The 23148-nt window shown below is 44.4% G+C and overlaps 1 protein-coding gene across 3 annotated transcripts in view; it reads right to left on the bottom strand.

Annotated features, from left to right (window-relative positions):
• LOC125467419 (transmembrane protein 150A) overlaps window positions 1–23148 on the bottom strand; it is a 93647-nt gene that overhangs the window by 21850 nt on the left and 48649 nt on the right. For all 3 annotated transcript variants that reach the window (XM_048563221.2, XM_048563220.2, XM_048563222.2), the window contains 2 exons: window positions 19400–19467; window positions 825–952 (listed from right to left, as the gene is read on the bottom strand). In XM_048563221.2, the coding sequence (XP_048419178.1) occupies window positions 825–952; window positions 19400–19467 (196 nt within the window). The remainder of the gene's footprint in view (window positions 1–824; window positions 953–19399; window positions 19468–23148) is intronic.

The raw sequence follows: 23148 nt of genomic DNA, 5'->3' as shown, positions 1-23148 counted from the left end.
AGTAGGAACTGCGGATGCTGGAGAATCTGAGATAACAAGGTGTAGAGCTGGATGAACACAGCAGGCCCAGCAGCATCAGAGGAGCAGGAAAGCTGATGTTTCAGGCCTGAACAAGGGTCTAGGCCCAAAATGTCAGCTTTCCTGCTCGGCCTGCTATGTTTATCCAGCTCTACACTTTTTTGTCTCCATCAAGAGAGAGGTCTGTGATTAAGGGAAGGTAGATTTAAAATAATTGATAGGAAGATTAAAGAGAAGATGAGAAAAAGCTTTCCCACCCAGGGCTTGACAGGGGCCTGGAGCTCACCTCCTAAGAAAATACTTGAGGCAGAAACCCTCATCCTGTTTAAAAGATGTCTGTACCTGCACCTCAAATACTGTAAACTGCTGGGCTTAAACACTAAGCACCAGGGACTGGGATCAGGCAGCTCAGCCAAAGCAGACATGATGAGCTAAACGGCCTCTTTCAGTACTGCACGCTTTCTATGATTCGCCTACATAATTGTGCCGTCACTTGCCACTTTGCTTTGTGTGGGATCCTGCTGTGCGCAAATGAGCTGTCATGTTTCTTACATCCCAACAAAAGACTACACTACGAAAACTAACCCATCAACCCGAAAGCATTTGGGGATATCATGGGAATGTAAAAGGTGCTACGTAAATGCCATTTCTTCCTTACTGTTGCCTCCCAAAGTGTAGTCAGTGCTGTCACACAGTTATTTGATGTGAATAGGTTAGCACCTATTTAGAATAATGGATGGGCAAGCAGTAACAAAGGGATTGGCAAGACTTATTTCTAAGCGTAGAAGTTTTGTTTTCAATTTTACCTGGAAGTTTCCCACGATGATGAGGCCTGCAGCACAGATCCAGCAAGTGACCAGCGCTGCTGTGTTCAGCAAGGAGTTCTGGTGTCTCTCCATCACCTGAGCATAACGTAGCAAACCCACCAACATCACTGAAACAGAAAGACACGCGTCACTTCAGCTGCCCCATCGTTTATCTGGAACATCTCACATGATGATGACGGAAACCTCTTTTCTGTCAACGTGGATCACGGAGGGATCCATCCACCCAATGTTCCTTGTTTGTACCACCCACCACTTACTCAACTGACAGTTGTTCACCATGAAGTTAAACAAACATTGTGTAGCTTCCCTCAAGAATTCCTCCAAACATCTAAATTAGGAGCAGCCATTCTATAAGCTCACAGATGTTTCAATGAGGGCCTCAGCTCCACTATTCTGGCTGCCCCTATACTCTTTGACTCCTCATCAACCAAGAATTTATTAACTCAGCCTTAAAAGTGTTCAGTATCTCAAACTCCAGCTGTTCTCTGGGGAAGATCCTGAGTGGACTTGACTGGGTAGATGTGGAAAGGAAGTTTCCTCTTGTGGGAGTATCTGGAACTAAAGTTTAAAAATAAGAGGTCACTCACTTAAGACAGGCATTGAGAATCTTTGGAATTTCCTTTCTCAAATGGCAGCAGATGCAGAATCATTAAAATTTTTTTAAGGCCGATGGAGATAGATTCTTGATTACCAAGAAAGATGAAAGACTTATCGGGAATGTAGAGATAAAGTTAAAATCAGATCAGCCACGATCGTATTGAATGACAGAATAGGCTTGAAGGGTTGAGGACCCTGCTACTTGCTTAGATCCTTGTACCTTCCTAAGCTCCAGGAAAAAAACATAATGTTTCAAGTCTGGTACGACTCTGCTTCAGAAATGGAGAACTAGTTCAAAAGAAGAGTCATATCAAACTCAATGCATTAACCCTCTTTCTCTCTCTCTCTACTGATGTTACCAAATCTGCTGAGTTACTTGAGCATTTTCTGTTTTTATTTCAGATTTCCAGCATCCACAGTATTTTGTTTTTATTTGAGAGACGAATTTCAGTTTGTTGAACCATCTCACGGTCACTCCTTCTGTCAGCAACAAGTCCTGAAGTCTCCTTGAGATTCCTTGCCTTTCGACTCTGCAAGTCAGTAAGGAGCACTCTCACCTGATTCAAGATGTTAAGGGGCTCAAATCCCAAACCAGAACTTGGGCACAGAAATCAAAACTGATGCAGGTGAGGGAGTTCTGCGCTGTTGGAGGCGTTTTCATTTTCAGATTGGATTAAACCTGCACTTTCAGGAGGACAAAGGGAATCAAAGGCACTCTTTCAAACAGAGGTGGGGTTCTCCGCAAACATTGCTGTCTGTGCAAGCGTGCTGTGAGCACATGGCTGCTGTGTTTCCTACACTGCAGAAGAGACTATACTTCAAATGTATTACATTGACGTTAAAGAGCTTTCAGGGACCTCCAGTGATTGAGGAAGGTGCTGTAAGAAACTGGAAAGCTTTGAGTTTCTACATTCATTATTTATTGTTCGACAGATATCCATTGTGGCATTGGAACAGGAAGTTACTGCGATGGGTTTTCCGGACCATATGCAGCAAATGCGGTGGCTCTTGTGGGTGGGGTGCAGTGGGAGCACTGTAGGAGTTGGGGAGCAGTTGGAACTGGAGGAAAGCACAATGAAAGCAATGTGATCAGTTTAAATGGATGGACAGACGGCTGGGTTTTCTCAACAATATAATGCCCTCTGTTTAAATTTTCAAAAGTTCGCTACACCAAGGGGCAAGAACAGGTACATTCTCACCACTAAATTAAGTCACAGTTGGCTCCTTTATAGAGGCTCGAAAATGTTGGGCAATGTTCCATGGCTATTCACTGAAGGAAATGAAAGGTGAAGGAGACAATGGTGTAGTGGGATTATCACTTGACTCTTAATCCAGAGACAGTGGTAGCGTTCTGGGGGCCCAGATTTTTGTTGTGCCATGGTAGATGGTGGAATGAGAAATCAGTAACATTCTGGATTTAAGATTCCAACAATGACCATGAAACCATTGTGAACAGGCAGAAAAATCCATCAATTCACCAATGCCCTTTCGGAAACGAGACCTGTTGTCCTTACCTGGTCTGGCCTACACGTGACTCCAGACCCACAGCAATGTGGTTGCCTCTTAACTGCCCTCAGGGTAATTAGGAATGGGCAATAAATGCTGCCTTGTCAGCGGCACTCTCATCCCGTGAGTGAATTTTTAAAAATGTCACAGTACTAAACAGGAGATAAGGCAGATTAACCAAATACTTTGTTAAATCAGAATCTAGAATTTGTAGAGCACCTGTTACAGCCTCAGGATTGCTCAAAGTATCTCACAGACATATCAGCTCTGTCTTAAGTGCAGTCATTACTGAGGCATAGCAATGGTCATGAGAGACATACACCTATCTAGACAATTAACGTCATTCACCCTTGGAATCCTAATACCAGCAAAAACTTACACATCAGCAATTTGTACAGCAAAAGCCAATTCCATTATTCCCTCTAGCTGGTTTGTGAGCTATGACCCATTGTTTCAGAAATTGTGCTGACTGCTCCTAAATGGCCTCTATTCTCTTAATGGCGTCTTCTAAAATGGAGCTGCATCGATGACTCATAGATCATCCAATTAACAAACTCTGTACTTACTGCAAGTGGATTACCAACATTTGACAAAACCTTCCCGGTTCTGTCAGACACGGAGATCCTGTTGGGGGAATGACAAACATGTACAGCAAAATGTACGGGGAACGTAAGAGATTAAAGATAGCTCTGGCCCACTACCTAGTAGCTTAGGGCTAAAATGTGCCTTCAGTCCACCTCTCCACTCTTGCCTATATTCCTCCTGGGTTCTCTCTTCTCTCTGAGTTCCAGCCTATCTCCACTCCATTTTATTCATTTCCTCTTCATCACTTCCATGATAATATTCACATAAGTGATTTTCCTTTCAGAAAGAACATCATTAGCTGTAGAGATTATGAGCAGAACTATATAATTGCTTGTTCTTTTTTCATTTCCTGTTCTCTGTAATATTCTAAAGCAATAACATTTTCTCTTGAATTAATTCATGGACTATGGGCTTCCCTAATAAAGCCAATAACTTTTGTCAATCTCTACGTAAGAAGGTGGTAATGAGCCACTTTCTTGAATACAACTGAGTGGCTTGCTAGGCCATTTCAGAAGTCATTTAGGAGTCCACTACATGTAGGTCAGACCAGATAAAGACAGCAAATTTCCTCCCCTAAAGAAAACTAAGTGTACCAGATGGGTTTTTATGACAATCCAGTAGTCTTTTTAGTCAAGAAACCGCACATAGTCCTCAAGCGGGAACCTGGCCATGATTATATAATGAAAAGATTACTTCTACTGAATTTCACTCTATTCCTCTGTCTCTACAGCCTCTTTGTTTTGTGAAAGTAGACAATGACTTGACATTTTGTGAGGTGTATCCACTACAACTGCGAAGATCTCTTTCTTGATTGTCTAAATCAATATTGTTCCATTTATCTTGCGCTTCCTCTGAAATTCCACATTCCTAAATGCATGACACATACGTTTAGATTCCCTACAGTGTGGAAGCAGGCCACTCAGCCCATTCAGTTCACACCGACTCTCCGAAGTGCATCCTGCCCAGACACACCCCATCCCCTGGCAACCTTACATTTCCCATATAACCAGCACACCCCAATACAATGGGCAATTTAGCACGGCCAATCCACCTAGTCTGCACATCTTTGGACTGTGGGAGGAAACTGCAGCACCCGGAGGAAACCCACACAGACACAGACAGAATGTGCAAACTCCACACAGACAGTCGCCCGAGGGTGGAATCAAACCCAGGTTCCTGGCGCTGTGAGGCAGCAGTGCTAACCGCTGAGCCACCGTGCTGCCCTTTCTGACTTCATTAAACTCCCGCAACCCTGAATACAAGAAAATTTTTGCTCAAAAAGCTTTATCTGATCACCATTTCCCAAATATTATAATACCTGGACAAGGGCAACCCAATTATCCAAAGTCTCAAAGCCTTTGAAACATGGATAGACTGAATGTTTAGCATCAAGAACTGAAACTGGAACTATTTTGTCTGAAAAGATGCAATAAAATGCACTGCTTGAAGGCAGAGTCAATGGGACGAAGAGGTGAGGTAGACAGAGTTTGCTGGACAAGCAACATCAAGGAATGGGCAAACAGGAGGCAGTGAGGGCAGTGCAAGTGGTTGGTGTAATATTCCATTCAAACCTCGATGAGAGGAAGGAGTCTGGAAAAAGACCTCCCATCAAACAATTGTCTCACTGTCCTTGTTCAAATAGCCTGACTGGGTATTGTCACTGCTTCTGATATTAATCATGAGATAGGTACATAGCATTAGATTTCCATATATGAAAGATATCACAGGATATTAGAATAGTACAGGAAAATGGTATTGAGGCAGAAAATCAGACAATATCTAGGTGGATGACACAGGTCTGATGGGCCAAATGGCTTATTGTTCCTGTTTCCTATATTTCTCTGAGTTTTTTTTCTGAAAATATGCTTCTCTCTTTTTTGGTTCCTCCAGTGCCACACCCCATGTGCTGCTGGATAAATGTGTTGATGGGGTTTTGGAAGTGAGACAAAATTTGGTGGGGGAAAACCAACAGGGGTGCATGATCTGTGAAGTCTGCTCAGACCTCCTGACTTCTGATGACTGTTGCTCTGTGTGATTGCAACTGACATCTTTTGGCAGCATTTTTCTTAGGATCTGTCCCAAGATACTGAAAAGAGTTTCTGGAGACTCCATTCTTGTCCACAAGACCTTACTCCACAGAAAGGGAAGAGTTCACTAGATTGGGCCTCAAGTTCAATGCCTTGGGGTTTTGCAACTCATAACCTTTCAAGAAATAAAATTAGGGGCGGGCAAATGCCTAGTGCTGTTTTTGCTAGACTATTAATCCAGAAACTCAGCTAATGTTCTAAGGACCTGGGATCGGCCAATCCACCTAGTCTGCACATCTTTGGACTGTGGGAGAAAACTGGAGCACCCGGTGGGGTGGCAGATGGCAGAATTTGAATTCAATAATTAGAAAAAACTTGTGGAATGAAGAATCTACTAATCACCAAGAAATCATTGCCAATTGTCAGAAAGAGCCACCTGGTTCACTGATGTCCTTCAGGGAAGGAAATCTGGTTTGGCGAACATGTGACTCCAGGCCCACAGCAATGTGGTTGACTCTCAACTGTCCTTTGAAATGGCCAAGCAAGTCATTCGGTTGTACCAATCGCAACAAAGTCTCAAAGAAATGAAACCGGACAGATCACCTAGCATTGACCTAGGCACTGGAAAAGGTAACAGCAGAAATAGCCCAGTCGACTCTGCAAAGTCCTCTTTATGATAGCTGGGGGTTAGTGCCAAAATTGGGAGAGCTGTCACACAGACTGGTCAAGCAACTTCCTGTCACAGACATACTCACAGAATCATACCTTATAGACAATGCCCAAGACACCATCATCACCACCTCCGGATATGTCCTGTCCTACCCACAGAACTGACCTAGCAGAAGGGACAGCACAGTGGTACACAGTCGGGAGGGTGTTTCACTATGAGTCCTTAACATTGATTCTGGACTTTGTGAAGTCTCATAGCTTCAAGTTAAACATGGGCAAGGAAACCTCCTGCTGATTACCACGTACTGTCCTCCCTCAGCTGATGAATCAGTCTCTCCTCAATGTTGAACAACACTTAGAGGAAACACTGAGGATGGGAAGGGCACAAGGTATACTCTGTGGGGGGGGGGGGGGGGGGGGATTTCAATGTCCACCACCAAGAGTGCTCAGCAGCAGTATTACTGATCGAGCTGGCCGGGTCCTAAAGGACATAGCTGCTAGACTGGGTCTGCGGCAGGTGGTGAGGGAGCCAACAAGAGGGAAAAATATACTTGATCTCATCCTCACCAATCTGCCAGCTGCAGTTGCATCTGTCCATGACAGTATCGGTAAGAGTGACCATCGCACAGTCCTTGTGGAGACCAAGTCCCACCTTCACGTTGAGAATAACCTCCATCATGTTGTGTGGCACTATCACCGTGCTATATGGGACAGACTTCGCACAGATCTAGCAATTCAAGGCTGGGCATCCACGAGGTGCTGTGGGCCATCAACAGCAGCAGAATTGTACTCCAAAACAATCTGTAACCTCACGGCCGACTTATCCCCCAGTCAACCATTACCATCAAGCCAGGGGATCAACCCTGGTTCAAAGGAGAGTTCAGGATGGCATGCCAGGAGCAGCACCAGGCATAGCTGAAGATGAGGTATCAACCTGAGGAAGCTACCAACAGGGTTACCTGCACGCCAAACAGCAAAAGCAGCAAGTGATAGAGCTAAGCATTCGCACAACCAATGGATGAGATCTAAGCTCTGCAGTCCTGCCACATCCAGTCATGAATAGTGGTGGACAATTAAACAACTCATTGGAGGAGGAGGCTCCACAAATATCCCCATCCTCAATGATGGAAGAGCCCAGTACATTAGTGAAAAAAGATAAGGCTGAAGCATTCGCTGCAATCTTCAGCCAGAAGTGCTGAGTGGATGATCCAACTCACCCTCCTCCAGTGGTCCCAGACATTACAGATACCGGTCTTCAGTCACTCCATGTGACATCACATAACAGCTAGAGATGCTGGGCACTGCAAAGGTTATGGGCCCTGACAACAATCCAGCAATAGTACTGAAGACTTGTGCTCCAGAACTTGCTGCTCCCTTAGCCAAGCTGTTCCAGTACGGTTACAGCACGGGTATCTACCTGATAATGTGGAAAATTGCTGGCCAATTACCACCCCATCAGTCTCCTCTCGATCATTAGTAAAGTGATGGAAGGTGTCAGTGACAGAGCTATCAAGCAGCACCTGCTCAGCAATAACCTGCTCAGTGACGCCCAGTTTGGGTTCTGCCAGAGCCACTCCGCTCCTGACCTCACTACAGCCTTGGTTCAAAGATGGTCAAAAGAGCTGAATTCCACAGATGAGGTGAGAGTGACAGCTCTTGATGTCAAGGCTGTACACAACCGAGTGTGGCCCCCTTGATTGGCATTACATCCACAAGCATCCACTCCCTCCACCACTAATGCTCAGTCGCAGCAGTGCATACTATCTACAAGATGCAGTTCAGAAATTCACCAAAGATCCTCAGACAGCACCTTTCAAACCCATGACCACTTCCACCTAGAAGGACAAAGGCAACAGACATAAGGGAACGCCACCTCCAAGTTCTCTTCCAAGCCACTCACCATCCTGACTGAGCAAAACTGGTATAAGTGGGTATCGGGGGCAAACCCTCCGGTGGTTGGAGTCATTCCTGGCACATAGGAAGATGGTTGTGGTTGTTGGAGGTCAATCATCTCAGCCCCAGGGTATCTCTGCAGGAGTTCCTCAGGGTAGTGTCCAAGGCTCACCATCTTCAGCTGTTTCATCAATGACCTTCCCTCCGTCATAAGGTCAGAAGTTGGATGTTCACTGATGATTGCTCAAGGTTCAATACCATACATGATTCCTCAGAGACTGAAGCAGTTCATGTTCAAATGCAACAAGATCTGGACAATATCCAGGCTTGGGCTTACAAGTGGCAAGTGACATTCGAGCCACATAAATGCCAAGCTGTGACCATCACCAACAAGAGACAATCTAATCACCACCCCTTGACATTCAATGGTGTTACCATCACTAAATCCCCCGCTATCAACGTTGACCAGAAATTCAACTGGATTTACCACATAATCACAGTGGCTACAACAGCAGGCTAGAAGCTAGGAACACTGCAGTGAGTAATCCAGCTCCTGACCACCTTTAAGGCACAAGGTAGGAGTGTGACGGGTACTTCCCACTTGCCTGGATGAGTGCAGCCTAATCACACTGAAGAAGTTTGACACCATCCAGGACAAAGCAGCCCCCTCGATTGGCATTACATCCACAAGCATCCACTCCCTCCACCACTAATGCTCAGTCGCAGCAGTGCGTACTATCTACAAGATGCAGTTCAGAAATTCACCAAAGATCCTCAGACAGCACCTTTCAAACCCATGACCACTTCCACCTAGAAGGACAAAGGCAACAGACATAAGGGAACGCCACCTCCAAGTTCTCCTCCAAGCCAGTCACCATCCTGACTGAGAAATATATCGCCATTCCTTCACTGTTGCTGGTTCAAAATCCTGGAATTCCCTCCCTAATGACATTGTGGATTAACCTACAGCAGGAGGACTGCAGAAATTCAAGAAGGCAGCTCATCATCACCTTCTCAAAGTCAACTAGGGATGGACAAGAAATGCTGGCCAGGCAGCAACACCCACATCCCACAAATGAAGAGAAAAAAAATAAACTGGGGAGCTGAAAGACTGGATGCGCTATGACCTGGGTGTCCTGCTACTTCCTTCTCCAATCTGCACTCCGACTAGGACAGAGTCCTTCTCAGGCTCAGGCTCTCACAAATCACAAACTAATGGGTGATATCTGTCAGTGGATTCAAACCAGGGCTAGAATGATAGCATCCCTATAATGTGTAAGCAGACCATTCAGCCCATCGAGTCCACACCGACTCTCCAAAATGCATACCACCCAAACTGACCCCTTACCCCATCTCTGTAACCCTGCATTCCCCATGGCTAATCCACCTAACCTGCACACCTTTGAGCTGTGGGGAGAAACTAGAACACCCAGAGGAAACGCAGGAAAAGTGATGGCTTAGTGGTATTATTGATAGACTATTAATCCAGCGACTCAGGTAATGTTCTGGGGACCCAAGTTCAACTCCCCCCATGGGCAGATGGTGGAATTTGAATCCAATATAAAAAAACCAGGGATTAGAATCTACTGGTGATCATGAAACCATTGTTGATTGGCAGGAAAAACCCATCTGGCTCACTAATATCCTTCAGGGAAGGAAATCTGCCATCCTTACCTAGTCTGGCCTAGATGTGACTCCAGGCCCACAGCAATGTGGTTGATTCTCAATTACCCTCTGAAATGGCTTAGCGAAACCATTCAGTTGTACCGATCACCACAAGGTGTCAAAGCAAGAAAGCAGCTCTCCACCACCTTCTCAAGGGTAATTAGGGGCCAGGCAATAAATGCTGGTCAGCCAGTGATGCCCACATCCCACATTATGAATAAAAAAAAAGGCATGGAGAGAATGTACAAACTCCACACAGAGTTACCCAAGGGTGGAATCAAACCTGGGTCCCTGGCGCTGTGAGGGAACGGTGCTAATGACTGAGTTGCCATGCCACTTTTGGGTTGTTCAAATAAAAACTAAGAGACATTGACTTCCTTGTGCGGAGAATTTATTGGCTATCTAAGTCTGGCAGCTGTATTCACAATCACAGCTGTTCCCTTCATATACATGTAGATGTCAGTTAATTAACAGCCGTAACCTGTCTCCTGGCTAACCTTAATTACTTCTCTGTTTATTCCTTTAAGTTACAACATTGCAAAGACTTTTGGACAGGTACACGGACAGGAAAGAAACAGGAGGATATGGGCCAAGCGCAGATAAGTGGAGCTAGTTTAGTTTGGAAAACTTGGCCAGCAGCAATGATTTGGATCCAAGGGTCTGTTTCCATACTGTATGAATCTATGACACATTGTTGTGGAAACTATTGATGTCTTCCCCTCTAATCCACAGCAGGAAAACTCCTGACATGCATCCTCCTGAATTGCCTACTTCCAGCCGCTGAGAAAATGCCCCCCAGAGAGAAAATTTGGCTTTACATCTTCCAGAATAACCTCCGACATTGTCTTTGTTGCCAGAGAAATTCGTGGAAAATGTCAAGGGTGCCACAAGGGACGCTCCAGTGCACTTATCAACTGGACCAAAATTTAACTCAGTAAACCACAAGGTTTGTCAATTGTGCTCTAAAGGTCTGAATGTTGAAAAAAGGCTCATCAGAGTGCTGCAACTGCTTCATGACAATATGCGTGGAACCGTCTTGCGTGGGAATTTGATAGAGACATCTTCAAAATCCAGATCAAGCAAGTCTGTAGGATTGCACATACTGTAGCATGGGGCATATTTACCTGACAATGGCTCTTCACCTCATCAAAGATCAACTGCCCTCTGGTGTCAGCATTAGAGACCACCAAGGAGAAAATTCTTGAACCTCAGTCAGCTCCACGCCAGAACCAAAACTGACCACCAGAGACATATACAATGTACAGTGCGCATGTAGCGACAAAGGCATTGCCCACTCTGTACCAGGAAGCAGTTGCTGTCATGACACTCCTGAACTGAAGCGAGACCTGAAGTGTATATCAGTGACACATAAAAGAACCAGAGCCATTCCATCAACAAGACCGCCACCCGCAACCACACCACTGCTCCCCCCACCCCCCCAACAACCCATCAGATCCTCCAAATTCAGTGGGAGGATCATCGATCAAACACTAGGCCAGTTTCACAAGCAGTAAGGAAGAACACATGCAAGATCAATTCCAACAGATTAGAACCTGCATCTTGCTCCAACCCCAGTCCCCAGAACCTGATTTCTTAATTCTCAAAAGGCCAACTTTCCAGAGGACAGAGAAACTGCAAAAAAAAACCTCTCTGAATCTCACCTTGAAGCATAGCTGCATTGACATTAACGAGTAGAAGGAACTTGCTAACTATCGTTCAACACGGCGACAACTTGTGCATCAACTTGCATCAATGTCTTAAGTTCAAAAATCTTAACAATGAGGCAGAATCACAGCAGGGAAGTTTAAAAAAAAAGAACCGATTCCTACACTGCAGATTCCAGTGCCTGCTGGAACATTCCGGTCCATGATCTTCTTGACTTCTTTGCTCGGCCAAATTTTGCCATATCATGTAACTCTCCAGTGTGCTTCACTGTTTGGTGTGATCGGAGACTCAAGAATCGCTCTGTTCAGTCTCATGAAGACATTCAGCAGAAACTCACAACAACCTCAAATTAAGGGACAATGAAGATTGCTGCAGAGTAGGAAATACAGCAACCAATTTGTCCACATTTCCCTCCCATAAACAGCAATGAGATATTAAAATAAAACAGGCCCTGTAGGTAACACAGTGTGAAGCTGGATGAACACAGCAGGCCAAGTAGCATCAGAGGAGCAGGAAAGTTTGACATTTCAGGTCGAGACCCTTCTTCTTAAAAAAAATGGTCCTGTAGGTGCTGGAAAATGAATAAATAGAGCTCCCTTACTCTCATTCAAAGAGGTGTCACTCATCTGAGACGACAAAAGGTCATCCCAAATATTACTAACTCCCGATAATGACTGCACAACAGGGAGGGCTAAATACGCAACAAATGATGCTACAATAGGGGATAATGATACATAATTAACGCAGTATCACACTAAACAGTTAACAATGTGCAATGATATACTTCTTCAGCTTTGTTTCTGAGTTTTATTTGCACTACATTATATTATTGGAACAGCAACCAAAAAGTGTACAAAGTTTGATATTAACCTGAGAATAATAACAGGTTATTCATAAATCAGAGCTGGTACGATGCATCAGAACAGGCCTGTGTCAGATTTACTTACTGTCTGTGGGGAGACAGTTAAAGAGTTCAGCACAAAAGCACAATTCTACAGTCCCATTCTCTCAATAATTTGGAATCCCACTCTCATAAAATTGGCTCTCTGCTGTCAAATCTCAGGATACTTTCAAAAGTCCAAAATTCATTTTGTCTGCAAATGTTTGCCTCCACGGCCAAGGTTATCATTGCCCAATGTCTGGGATAATAAAACTCAGGGCAGACAAGGAACCCTCAAAGCATGACAATAATACCAGATGTCACCCTAACCTCAATTTCTTGATCTTGGTAGATTACCATCACACATACTCACAGTAGTTCAGAGTAAACCATGAACTAATTGCAAAAACAACATTAGTAAGCAGCCACAAAAATAGAAATTGCTGAACAAGCTCAGCGGGTCTGGCAGCATCTGTGGTCAGAAATTAGAGTTCATGTTTCAGGTCGAGTTCTTTGGAACTGTAATTTAGTAATTAATTCACGGTCACTTCTCTTCCAGGCATGCACACCTTGAAAGTTCTGCTCCTCTTTCTGACAGGATTTCCATTCCAATCTGTTGTCTTGTCAACTCTGATTTCTCTCCACAGACACTGCCAAAACTGCTGAGCTTTTCCAGCAATTTCTATTTTTGTCTCTGATTTACAGCATCTGCAGTTCTTTCGGTTTTTACAAGTAAGCAGCCCAATAAAATATTGATAATATTACTCGAGTCACAGGATTGCCTGTAATATGACTTGAGTTTGCATTGTGTCACAGAGAGTAACAGTTTGGGGAATTATCAGAGCATCATCAATTACAGATCACACCAAACAGGGAAAAACGCAGGGAGGTTTTTTTAAGGAGGCAACCTTAGGCCTGGCAAAGAAATCAAACTTTTCCAAACACTTGCCAAGGATTTTTTTGTTGCTTGTGGGCATTGTTGCTGGGAAAATGTGGCAGGTAGCTGATCTAACAGGTATTTTTATTGCCGTGCAGGTGTACACAAACAGGAACAAACCCCTCTTTAAACAGCAGTCTAGCCATCACCCAGGTAGTGGTACATGATGGTGTAGTGATTAGTAACCCAGGTTATTGGAGACATGGGTTCAAATCCCTTCAAAGTCACAAAGCAGTTGGCAGAATTCAAATTCAATTCATAAATCTGGAATATAAAGCTAGTCTCTGTGACCATGAACTTACCAAGCAAACCCCATCTGATTCACTAACGACTTTTAGGGAACAAAATCTTTTGTTTCTTACCCAGTCTGTCCCTACATGTCAGTCCAGACCCTTGGCAGCGTGGTTGACTCTCAGCTGCCCTCTGAAATGGGTAAGCATGCCCATCAGTCTAAGGATGATCAGGGATGGGCAACAAATGCTGACCCTGCTAGTGAGTCCAACACCCCAAGAAAACACATTCAACACTTCCCAATGGTGTATTGTGTGACCAGGATGGATTTTTTTGGACTGAATAGTCTGCGTTGGTGCTGTTAATACTATTCAGCACCTTTTTTAAAAATTCATTCATTGGATAAGGGCATTGCTGGTTAGGCCAGCATTTATTGCCCATTTCTAATTGCCCCAAGGACAGTCAAGGGTAAGAGCGCTGTGGGTCTCAAGCCACATTTAGGCCAGGCCAGTTGGGGATGGCAGTTTCCTTCCCGAAAAGATATTAGAGAATCGTATTCAGTTTTCCTCACAATTGACAATGGTTTCATGGTCATCATTAGACTCTTAATTCCAGATTGTTATTTAATTCATATTGGACCATCTGCTATGGTGGGATTTGAACCCAGGTTCCCACAGTCTCTGGACTCAGAGTCTAGTGATAATACCAGCAGGCCATCCCCTCCTCTGGAGGCTGTACGGCAACAAGCCTGACTAGACAATCTGATGTCTCTCTGCAGTCACAATATTTCACCTATTGTCTCATTAATGTCTTCCCCCATCTCCAGCCCTGTAGCAAAGACCAGCTCATCAGAGTTCAGGACAGTTGCATAGGACAAACTTTGGGATAGTAGGAACTGCAGATGCCGGAGTCTGAGATAATAAGATGTAGAGCTGGATGAACACAGCAGGCCAGACAGCATCAGAGGAGCAGGATGACCGATGCTTCCTCAGAAAATGCTTTCTTCTTTCTTTTTGTTGCAAACACTCAGCATTTTGAACTGGAAGGGCTTGTTATACACCATTATCTGAGAGGCCATACATGGGCTTGAACACACGGTAATCATAGAATCCCTACAGTGCAGATAGATGCTGTTTGGCTTATTAAGTCTGCATGGATCCTCCAAACAGTATCCCAACTAGACCCACTCCCCCACCTTAACCCCGTATTTACCATGGCTAACCCATCTAGTCTACACATCCCTGGAGACTACCAGTCAGTTTAGCTTGGCTAATCCATTTTATGGTAGAGGAAAAGTCACCACTGAAGCAGCCGAAGGTGGTCTGGCCTTGGACAGAGGAACTCCAGTGGCAATGCCCAGGGGCGAGGTATTAGTTGTGCTAGGACCGACCCCAAATAATGGAAGAGCGCTCTGATTCCCATTGACTTTGATTTTAATAGAGTACGTTAATGCCACACTCAGTCAAGTGCCCTGAGTATTTTGAACTCCAGCCACAAGAGAACCACAACTCTGTTTAACAAATCTAGTCTCCCTCATTCTCAGCCTCAGTAACATTCCAGCTTTTAACATCAAAGACCACAGCACTTACCAGAAAAAGTGGACAAGTTTCCACATGCAGAGACCCAGGGCCAATTGCTAATATTACATTTCTCAAGGCAAATGCTTCGTAATGAACAATTTACCTCATGTGACATTTTGTTTAATTCCTTCCTTATATGAGTGTTGCTAATTTGAGTGCAGCTAGCATGAAAGCTCTGGTTTGCTGTAAGCTCACATTGCTGCACAGTTTAGACACAGCATTATGCGTGAATAGGAATGGGCACAAGTTATGATCTGCACAGCAAAGCTCTGGATTTTCAGAATTTCCTCTTAGAGGACAGCACAATGGCTCAGTGGTTAGTACTGCTGCATCACAGTGCCCGGGACCTGGATTTGATTCCAGCTTTGGACGACTGTCTGTGGGTTTCCTCTGGGTGCTCCAATTTCCTCCCATAGTCCAAAGATCTGCAGGTTGGGTGGATCAGCTATGGTAAACACAGGATTATAGAGGGTTGGTATGGACTCAATGGGCCAAATGGCCTACTTCCATACTGTAGGAATTCTATGATTCTAATCAGTGATGTGGGTGTTGCTGGCTGGGCCAGTATTTATTGCTGTCCCTAGTCGCTCTTGAGAACGTGGAGACAAGCTGACTTCTTGAATTGCTGCAGGTTGACTCACAATGCCCTGAGGGAAGGAGTTCCAAGATTTGGACCCAGTGACACTGAAGCAACGGCGCTATGTCATAGAATCCCTACAGTGTGGAAGCAGGTCCTTCAGCCCAACAAGTCCACACTGACCCTCAGAGTACCTACCCAAAACCATTTCCCTATAACCCATCTAATCTACACATCCCTGAATGCTACAGGCAATTTAGCATGGCCAATCCACCTAACCTGCACATCTTTGGACTGTGGGAGGAAACCAGAGCACCCAGAGGAAACCCACGCAGACACGGGGAGAATGTGCAAACTCCACACCTACAGTCGCCTGAGGCTGGAATCGAACCCGTGTCCCTGGCGCTGTGGGGCAGCAGTGCTAATCACTGTGCCACCGTGTCACCCTGATATTTCCAAGTCAGGATGAGAGATGCCTGGGAGAGGAACTCGTAAGTGATGTCGTTTCCATGTATCTACAGCCCTTGTCCTTCCAGGTGATAGAAGTTACGGGTTTGGAAGGTGATGTCAAAGAATCTTTAGTGTACTGTTGCAGTTTGCCTTGTTGGTGGGACACACTGCTGCCACTGAATGCCAGTGATGCAGGAAATGAGTAGAGAAGGTGGTGCAAGTGCCCATCAAATGGGCATCTTTGTCCTGGATGGTGTTGAGCTTCTTAAGTGTTGTTGGAATTGCACTCATTAGGTTAAGTGGAGAATATTCCATCACACTCCTGGCTTTCACCTTTTAGACAGTCGACAGGCAATTGGGTAACAGGCTGAGAGTTAACTTGCTGCAGGTGATGAGCCTGGGTTTCCTGGACAGCAGGAGGCTGGCAAGAAGGATGGCGGAATAGTGAAGCCCAATGTTAACAAAATTGAAGGCTGCAGAGACAGGGACAGAGCCAGGTGATACCATGGAAGAGGTCTTAGAGATGGAAGAGATGTGTGTTTGGAGGGACAGGCAGGGATCAAATAAGTGTTGTGTTCAGTTCTGGTCTCCCTGCTGTTGGAGGAGTGTTGTGGAACTTGAGGCGGTTCGCAGGGGATTTGCAGGTATATTGCCTGGGCTCCAGGGTTTGGGCTGTGCTTTGGGATATTGGGGGGATGGTGTCTGGGTTGCTGAGTTGTCTGGGGCTGGTTTCCCTCGAGCATTGGAGGCTGCAGGGTGACCTTGCAGAGGTTTATAGAATTGTGGGGAGCACAGATGGGGTGAGTGGCCGTGGTCTTTTCCTCAAGGAGGGGGAGTCCGGGTCTAGGGGGTGTGGGTTTTGGGTGGGAGGAGAGGGGTTTGGCGGGGTCTTAAGGGACAGTTTTTTCATGCACAAGGTGGTGCTTGTGTAGGGTGAACTGCCAGGGCGGGTGGTGCAGGCTGGTGCAGTTGCAGCATTTGGGGCATGGGTGTGCATCTGGATGGGTCTTTGAGTAGCGGTGGGGTGGGGGTTTGAGGATGTGGGCCAAATTATGGCAAATGGGGCCAGATTAATTTCGGATATCCGGTCAGCATGGAGGAGTCGGACCAAAGGGTCCATTTCCATACTGTACAACTCAATGACTCTATGACACTGGGGTTGTGCAGAAATTTGTTCAGATTGAGGCAGGGACCAACAGAGGGGATGGAATCAATGGCTGGGGGACAGAGTCTGTGGCAGGCACCAATGGTGCCTTTGGCTCTCCCAATAGATAATCAGTTACAGCCAACAAAGTGAGACTCTTTTGGTCAGATCGGAGTCCAGTCTCAGGAATTATGGTGATATGTGGGCAATGGGTACCGCAACACAGTGCTTCTTTGACCCAACTAATGACCCAGAGGCACAAGTTCAAATCCCACTGGAGCAGATGAGGAATTCCAAAATAAATTCAATTAAAATCTAGAATATTAAAAAAAGTCTCAGAATGAAAGCCATGAAACCTGTACCAATTGTCCCTATCTGGTTCATTGATGCCTTTTAGAAATGGAAATCTGCCATCCTTACCTGGTGTGGCCTACAAGTGACTCCAGCAATGTGGTCAACTTGTAAACTCTACCAGTCAGTCAGCCAATGAAAGAAGATGGTTCACCACCAATATCTTCAGAGTAATTAGGGAAAAGCAATTAACACTGGTCTTGCCATAGTGCCACATCCCATGGATGGATAAAACATTCATGCAGAAGCAATACATTTCGCAAGCTTTGCTTTGGGTTTTCCTTGAAGCCAAAAGTGAAATAATTCCTCCACAGTAATGGTGATTCTGTGTCAAGGTGTGGTCAATTTTCGAAGTGAAACGATTCCAAACTGGCTTGAAGGGCTTCCACTCTCCGGACGACTAATCTTTTTGCATGTTTTAACTGTACGGTGTGTCTGATCAGCTCAAATTCGACACAATGCAAAATTGCAACATAAATGCTGTTTGTGTTTTGCTGCTGCACCAGTGCAGTGCACAAGCAGTTCTCCGCCTAAAATCTGATGAAGATAATTGACATACCACAGCCCAGTCAGGATGCGATAATCTCTCACAGAGAACTGCCTGTTCATCTAACACTGACACCGTAATGTAGCAGGAAAAGAAACTTGCTCTCAAAGTTTGCCACCAGCAACTTAAAACAAAATTCATGCACCCCTCCTAATCTTTATTGTTGTATATTCAGGGGAGATGTTGGCCTAACAGTATGATCGTTAGGTTGTCAATCTGGTGACTGTAATAAAGATCTGTGAACCTCGGTTCAAAGCCCACCACAGCAGAAATGGAAATAAGGATCTAATGATGACCGTGTGGCACACTAACTTTAGGGATGGAAATTTGTTGTCCTTAGGTCTGGCCTACATGTGACTCCAGATCCACAGCAATGTGGTTGACTCTTAACTGCCCTCGGGGCAATTGGGGATGGGCAATAAATGCTGCCTAGCCAACGATGCCCTATCCCATGAATGAATAACAAAAAAATTTATCCCACTGGTGATATCACTTGCTCTGACCTTTGTTATACACAGATTTAACTATAAATATCTGATACATGTGTTATGTTTTCCCCTAACCTTCTCTTATTTCTGCTGACGTACATTGCCAATTCACAGCCTTGGTTGGAAGGTCCATTAGCAGTTGCTTGGATTTAGGGAGAGAGAGAGTTCAGAGAGAGTTTGAGGGAAATTCCTTTCAGCCAGATGGGCAGTGGGAATCCGGATCTTATTGCCTGAAAGGGCCCAGAGGCCCTCATAACACTTAAAAATGACCTAGAAATGTGCTTGATGTGATACAGAGCAAGTAGGATGAGGCTGGTTCACCCAGTGCAAACACGATAGGCTAAATAGTCTCTGTCCATGCTGTAAATCTCTGTGATTCAACCATCCCCTGGGCATAGTGCACTTGATATTAACTCTGCTAGGGGGTGGATTTTAAGTGGGCCAAAATCCCAGCCTGTGTTTCAGTTCCCTGTTTACTCATGGTCAGGACGAACTTGGCAGTCGAGTTGGTCTGGGCTGTGGGAAAACAATCGGGAAAAAGATGATCTTATCTGTTTACTGTAAAACCTTGGTAGACATCCTGCGGATGGCCTGATATGGAGGACAAACGTGTGTACAGAAACTGCCAATACAGCTACAGCTCATGGAAACTCACCACCAAAACAAAAAGATAATATGACATTGCTTTCACACCATGAAAAGTGTCGAGCGAGCGATACGGTCACTCACCCAGCTCCAGCTGTGCCTAGGGGCAAGACTTACCCATGAAGGACCCGACGCTACAGATCAGACTGAAGAGGCAGCTTTCGGGAGGGAAGGTACCACACTTACTGTAGGGGGAAGGAGAGAGAGAGAGAGAGAAAATGGTACTGAGCATCACAGACGTTTCTTGTGCAAACAAAACCAGCAGCTGCATGAACTTTCACCTAATTCTCATTCTGCTCAGGGTTCTTTGAAGGGCATTTTAGGAATTTCAATCTCTGGAGGAACCAAAGCCCTTGGGTCAATATATTTCCAGCCCGAGACAGAGATAAAATGAGAAAATAAAATTGAGGAGCACAAAGGAAGCAAATGACTGAGTGGGCATGAGAGAGAGAGTGACAGTGAGAGCTAGATACAGAGAGATTAAAAACTTTTTAAAGGTCCCTCTAGCTTACTTAGGCCAGGTACGGTTTGCCTGGATAGCACGTAAAACAAAACTTTCCACAGCATCTTGGTACATGTGGCAATAATAAATCAAATCAAGCAGATCATAAAACCACCAGAAGGTCAGAGAATGTTGGAACAGAGACATTCAGAATTGTCTTCATTTCACTATATATGTATAACACAAATAGCTAATGATCCAATTAAAGTTGGATAGGAAATCCGAAAGAGGATTTACAATATCACCTGCTTTCTCCTCACTAAATCATTACAAGATTTTGATTGCTGAATTGAACTGAAAGGCTTTCAACAGATTTTCACTCCTGTGACCATGTAATGAGACTGTCTATCACACAATCCTGACAGAGCTTCTTGTTTCATTTAACAAAACTAAAACTGAAAGAACTGCAGATATTGGAAATCAGAAACAAAAACAGAAATTGCTGAAAACACTCAGCAGGTCTGGCAGCGTGTGGGCGCTGAGAAGTCAGAGTTAACGTTTAGAGCCAGTGACTCTTCCTCAGAAGGGAGGATCACTAGGCCTAAAACGCTAACTCTGCTTTCACTCTGCAAATGCTGCCAGACCTGCTGACTTTTTCCAGCAGTTTCTGTTTTCATTTGCTGGGCACTGGCTCCTTGGAAAATAGTGGCTGGGCAGCTGAGGGCTTAGGGCAGGGAGACTTTTGGTTTAAGATGAATTGAGAAATGCTTGCAGCTGCAGCACTATCTCTAGGTTGGGAAGGTTACTCTAGCCCTAGAAAAGAGGAAAAATGCACCCTCTGAAACTGTGGAGGAGTTCGGGCAGTCTACATGGCTTGACAGAGCTTCTTGGAATCAAAGCAACTGTTTATTCACATGCTATCAACTCTCCTAAGAGTCTCTCTACCATGTACCATCACTGACTTGGCCACTGTTTACGTATTTAATATTAACCCTTTATTCCACGCAGCCAGTTTCAGAGTTCAGAGGCTCGCAACTCGCAAGTTTGAAGAAAATCAGTCCCAGTTTTCACAGAATCATATTGTACGGAGGGAGGTCATTCAGTCAAACCTGCCTGTCTCTTTTAAAGAGATAGCTAGTTCATGCCGCTTCCTCCTTCTTTCCCCATAACTCTGCCTATGTTTGTTCTCCATCTATTTACAGAGGAACAAATATAGGCCATTATTTTCTCGTAACCCTTCATTCCCACAATCAGTCTTTGAATTCAATCATGTCCTTTCAGAAATAAAGCAGCAAAAGGTACAAGTTATCGGTAGCACTGTGGCTCAATGATGTGCACTGCTGCCTCACAGTGCCAGGGACCCAATTTGATTCCAGACCTAGGTGCCTGTCTAAATGGAGTGTGCACATTCTCCCTGTGTCTGTGTGGGTTTCCTCTAGGTGCTCCAGATTCCTCCCACAGTCCACAATTATGTGCAGGTTAGGATGGATGCTAAATTGCCCATAGTGTCCAGGCCCAGGGATGTGCAGGCTAGGTAGGTTAGCCATAGGAAATGCAGGTTTATAGGGTTAAGGGGATGGCTCTGGATGGACAGCTCTTGGGAAGGTCAGTATGGATGCAATGAGCTGAACTGGTCGGCTTCCACGCTATAAGGATTCTATGATACGCTAGATATGGCCTCATCAAGGCCCTTTATCCACTGACATTTTGCAAGTTACAACTGAATCTCATTCTACAAACCTTTCAGTCAGTGCACTGGTAATGCTTGTGTGTGAATGAAATGGAAAGCCTATCCAGCTCTCACCAACAGCAAGACTAGAAAACTTATGCTAATCTGGTAACACCTTAGCTTCTGCTCTGTTCACTTAAAAGAAAATAATACTTGGGGAAATATTTTGATTTTCAGGTTAACGCTATCAGATACGTGCAAGACAGTCCAGACATGTGCCCTATTTAACCCAGACTTGTACCTGAGTGACACCAGCAAAATCTTGACAAGACACAAACTAAAATTTAGGAAGACTTGAGTATTACTGAGAAAAGAAATATTTTGTCAAAGTTTTTCATCTTCCAATCATCAGGACAGTTTCAAGAATACCAATATAAAGTGAACACAACATACACGCCGCATGAGAGATCAATGCCTGAAGTGATAGTGATATTGCAATGGAGAATGCACCAGTTCATGACGCTCAACAGTTAACTGTTGAGCCTTTTTAATTTTTTTTTGATCATGCATGTTATCTGAGGTATGCTGGGCACATTTTAGGACCAAACACTGACAGTCTCATGCCTGTTCATGAGTCTGTATGATACAAAACAAGAACTGATCTGATCAGGATAGCCATCATCCCTCACAAAAACAGAAGTCGCTGCAAAAGCTCAGCAGGTCTAGCAGCATCTGTGAAGAAAAAGAAAATCAGAGCGAACATTTTGGGTCCAGTAATGCTTCCTCAGAACTGTGTATTCAAACACTCTTACTTGCAGTTGTAAATTCAATTATATCATCTACACACTGGAAAAGATAAGGGGTAGGATGCTGCCTGTGTTTAGGTGTTTCTCATTAGTTGGTGCATTCTTCACAGCAACACCACTACTTAGCAGAGTCAAGCAATCTGAACTCTATATGGTATAAAAACTTTCTGCTATTTCTTGTGGATTCTCCTGATGACTTCAGGGTGACCAATTTTGACAAGTTGCGCTTTTTTACGTCAATATTCAAATTCTGTCCTACCAAGCGGCTATTTTGAATTCACATATCAGATGAGAAACTTGACGGCACCAGTCAGCATGAAAACACACAAATGAACCCTGCTCATATTGAAATTCCTCAAGTATCTATGTGCCAACTGTTAACCAAATCTATAACAATTATGGGTTGGGTGTGTGCACATCTCAACAGCATGTAGACCAAAGACTATACACTGTTATACAAACATCAGCACATCTATTGTCCCAACATGTCACCCTTATAGAAATTAATCATCAAACTACCTAAATGTACACACATTACAGATATGAGCAGAAATATTTCAGCTATGTGTTAAGCAAGTAACATTTATCAGCTAGCTATATAGTCACCATCACAGGGATTCAGGCACGTTAAGCAAGTGAGCAAAAAAAACTTGGCAGATACAATGTGGGAAAATGTAAATAGAGAAAGACTGCAGAAAGCTAGAAACAAAGTGATTTGGAAGTCCCCGTCTACAAACCACAAAAAACCAGCAAAACAAATAAAATAGTTAATTTTTCCATTCTGGGTATTTAAAGCACATGCTGCTTCTCACAGATGGCAATTAATTTCCTTACAACTTAATCAGTGGGGTTTGATGTCAGCCATTGGTCAGATGTGGAATGGAAACTAGAACCCAGGCAATGACTAAGTATCAATTCAATAGCAACTTGACCTTAACCAAACACAACA

The sequence above is a fragment of the Stegostoma tigrinum genome, chromosome 37, assembly GCF_030684315.1.
Source record: "Stegostoma tigrinum isolate sSteTig4 chromosome 37, sSteTig4.hap1, whole genome shotgun sequence".
Lineage (NCBI taxonomy): Eukaryota > Metazoa > Chordata > Chondrichthyes > Orectolobiformes > Stegostomatidae > Stegostoma > Stegostoma tigrinum.
The sequence above is the reverse complement of the archived record's forward strand: the minus strand, read 5'-3'. Positions and strand labels throughout refer to the sequence as shown.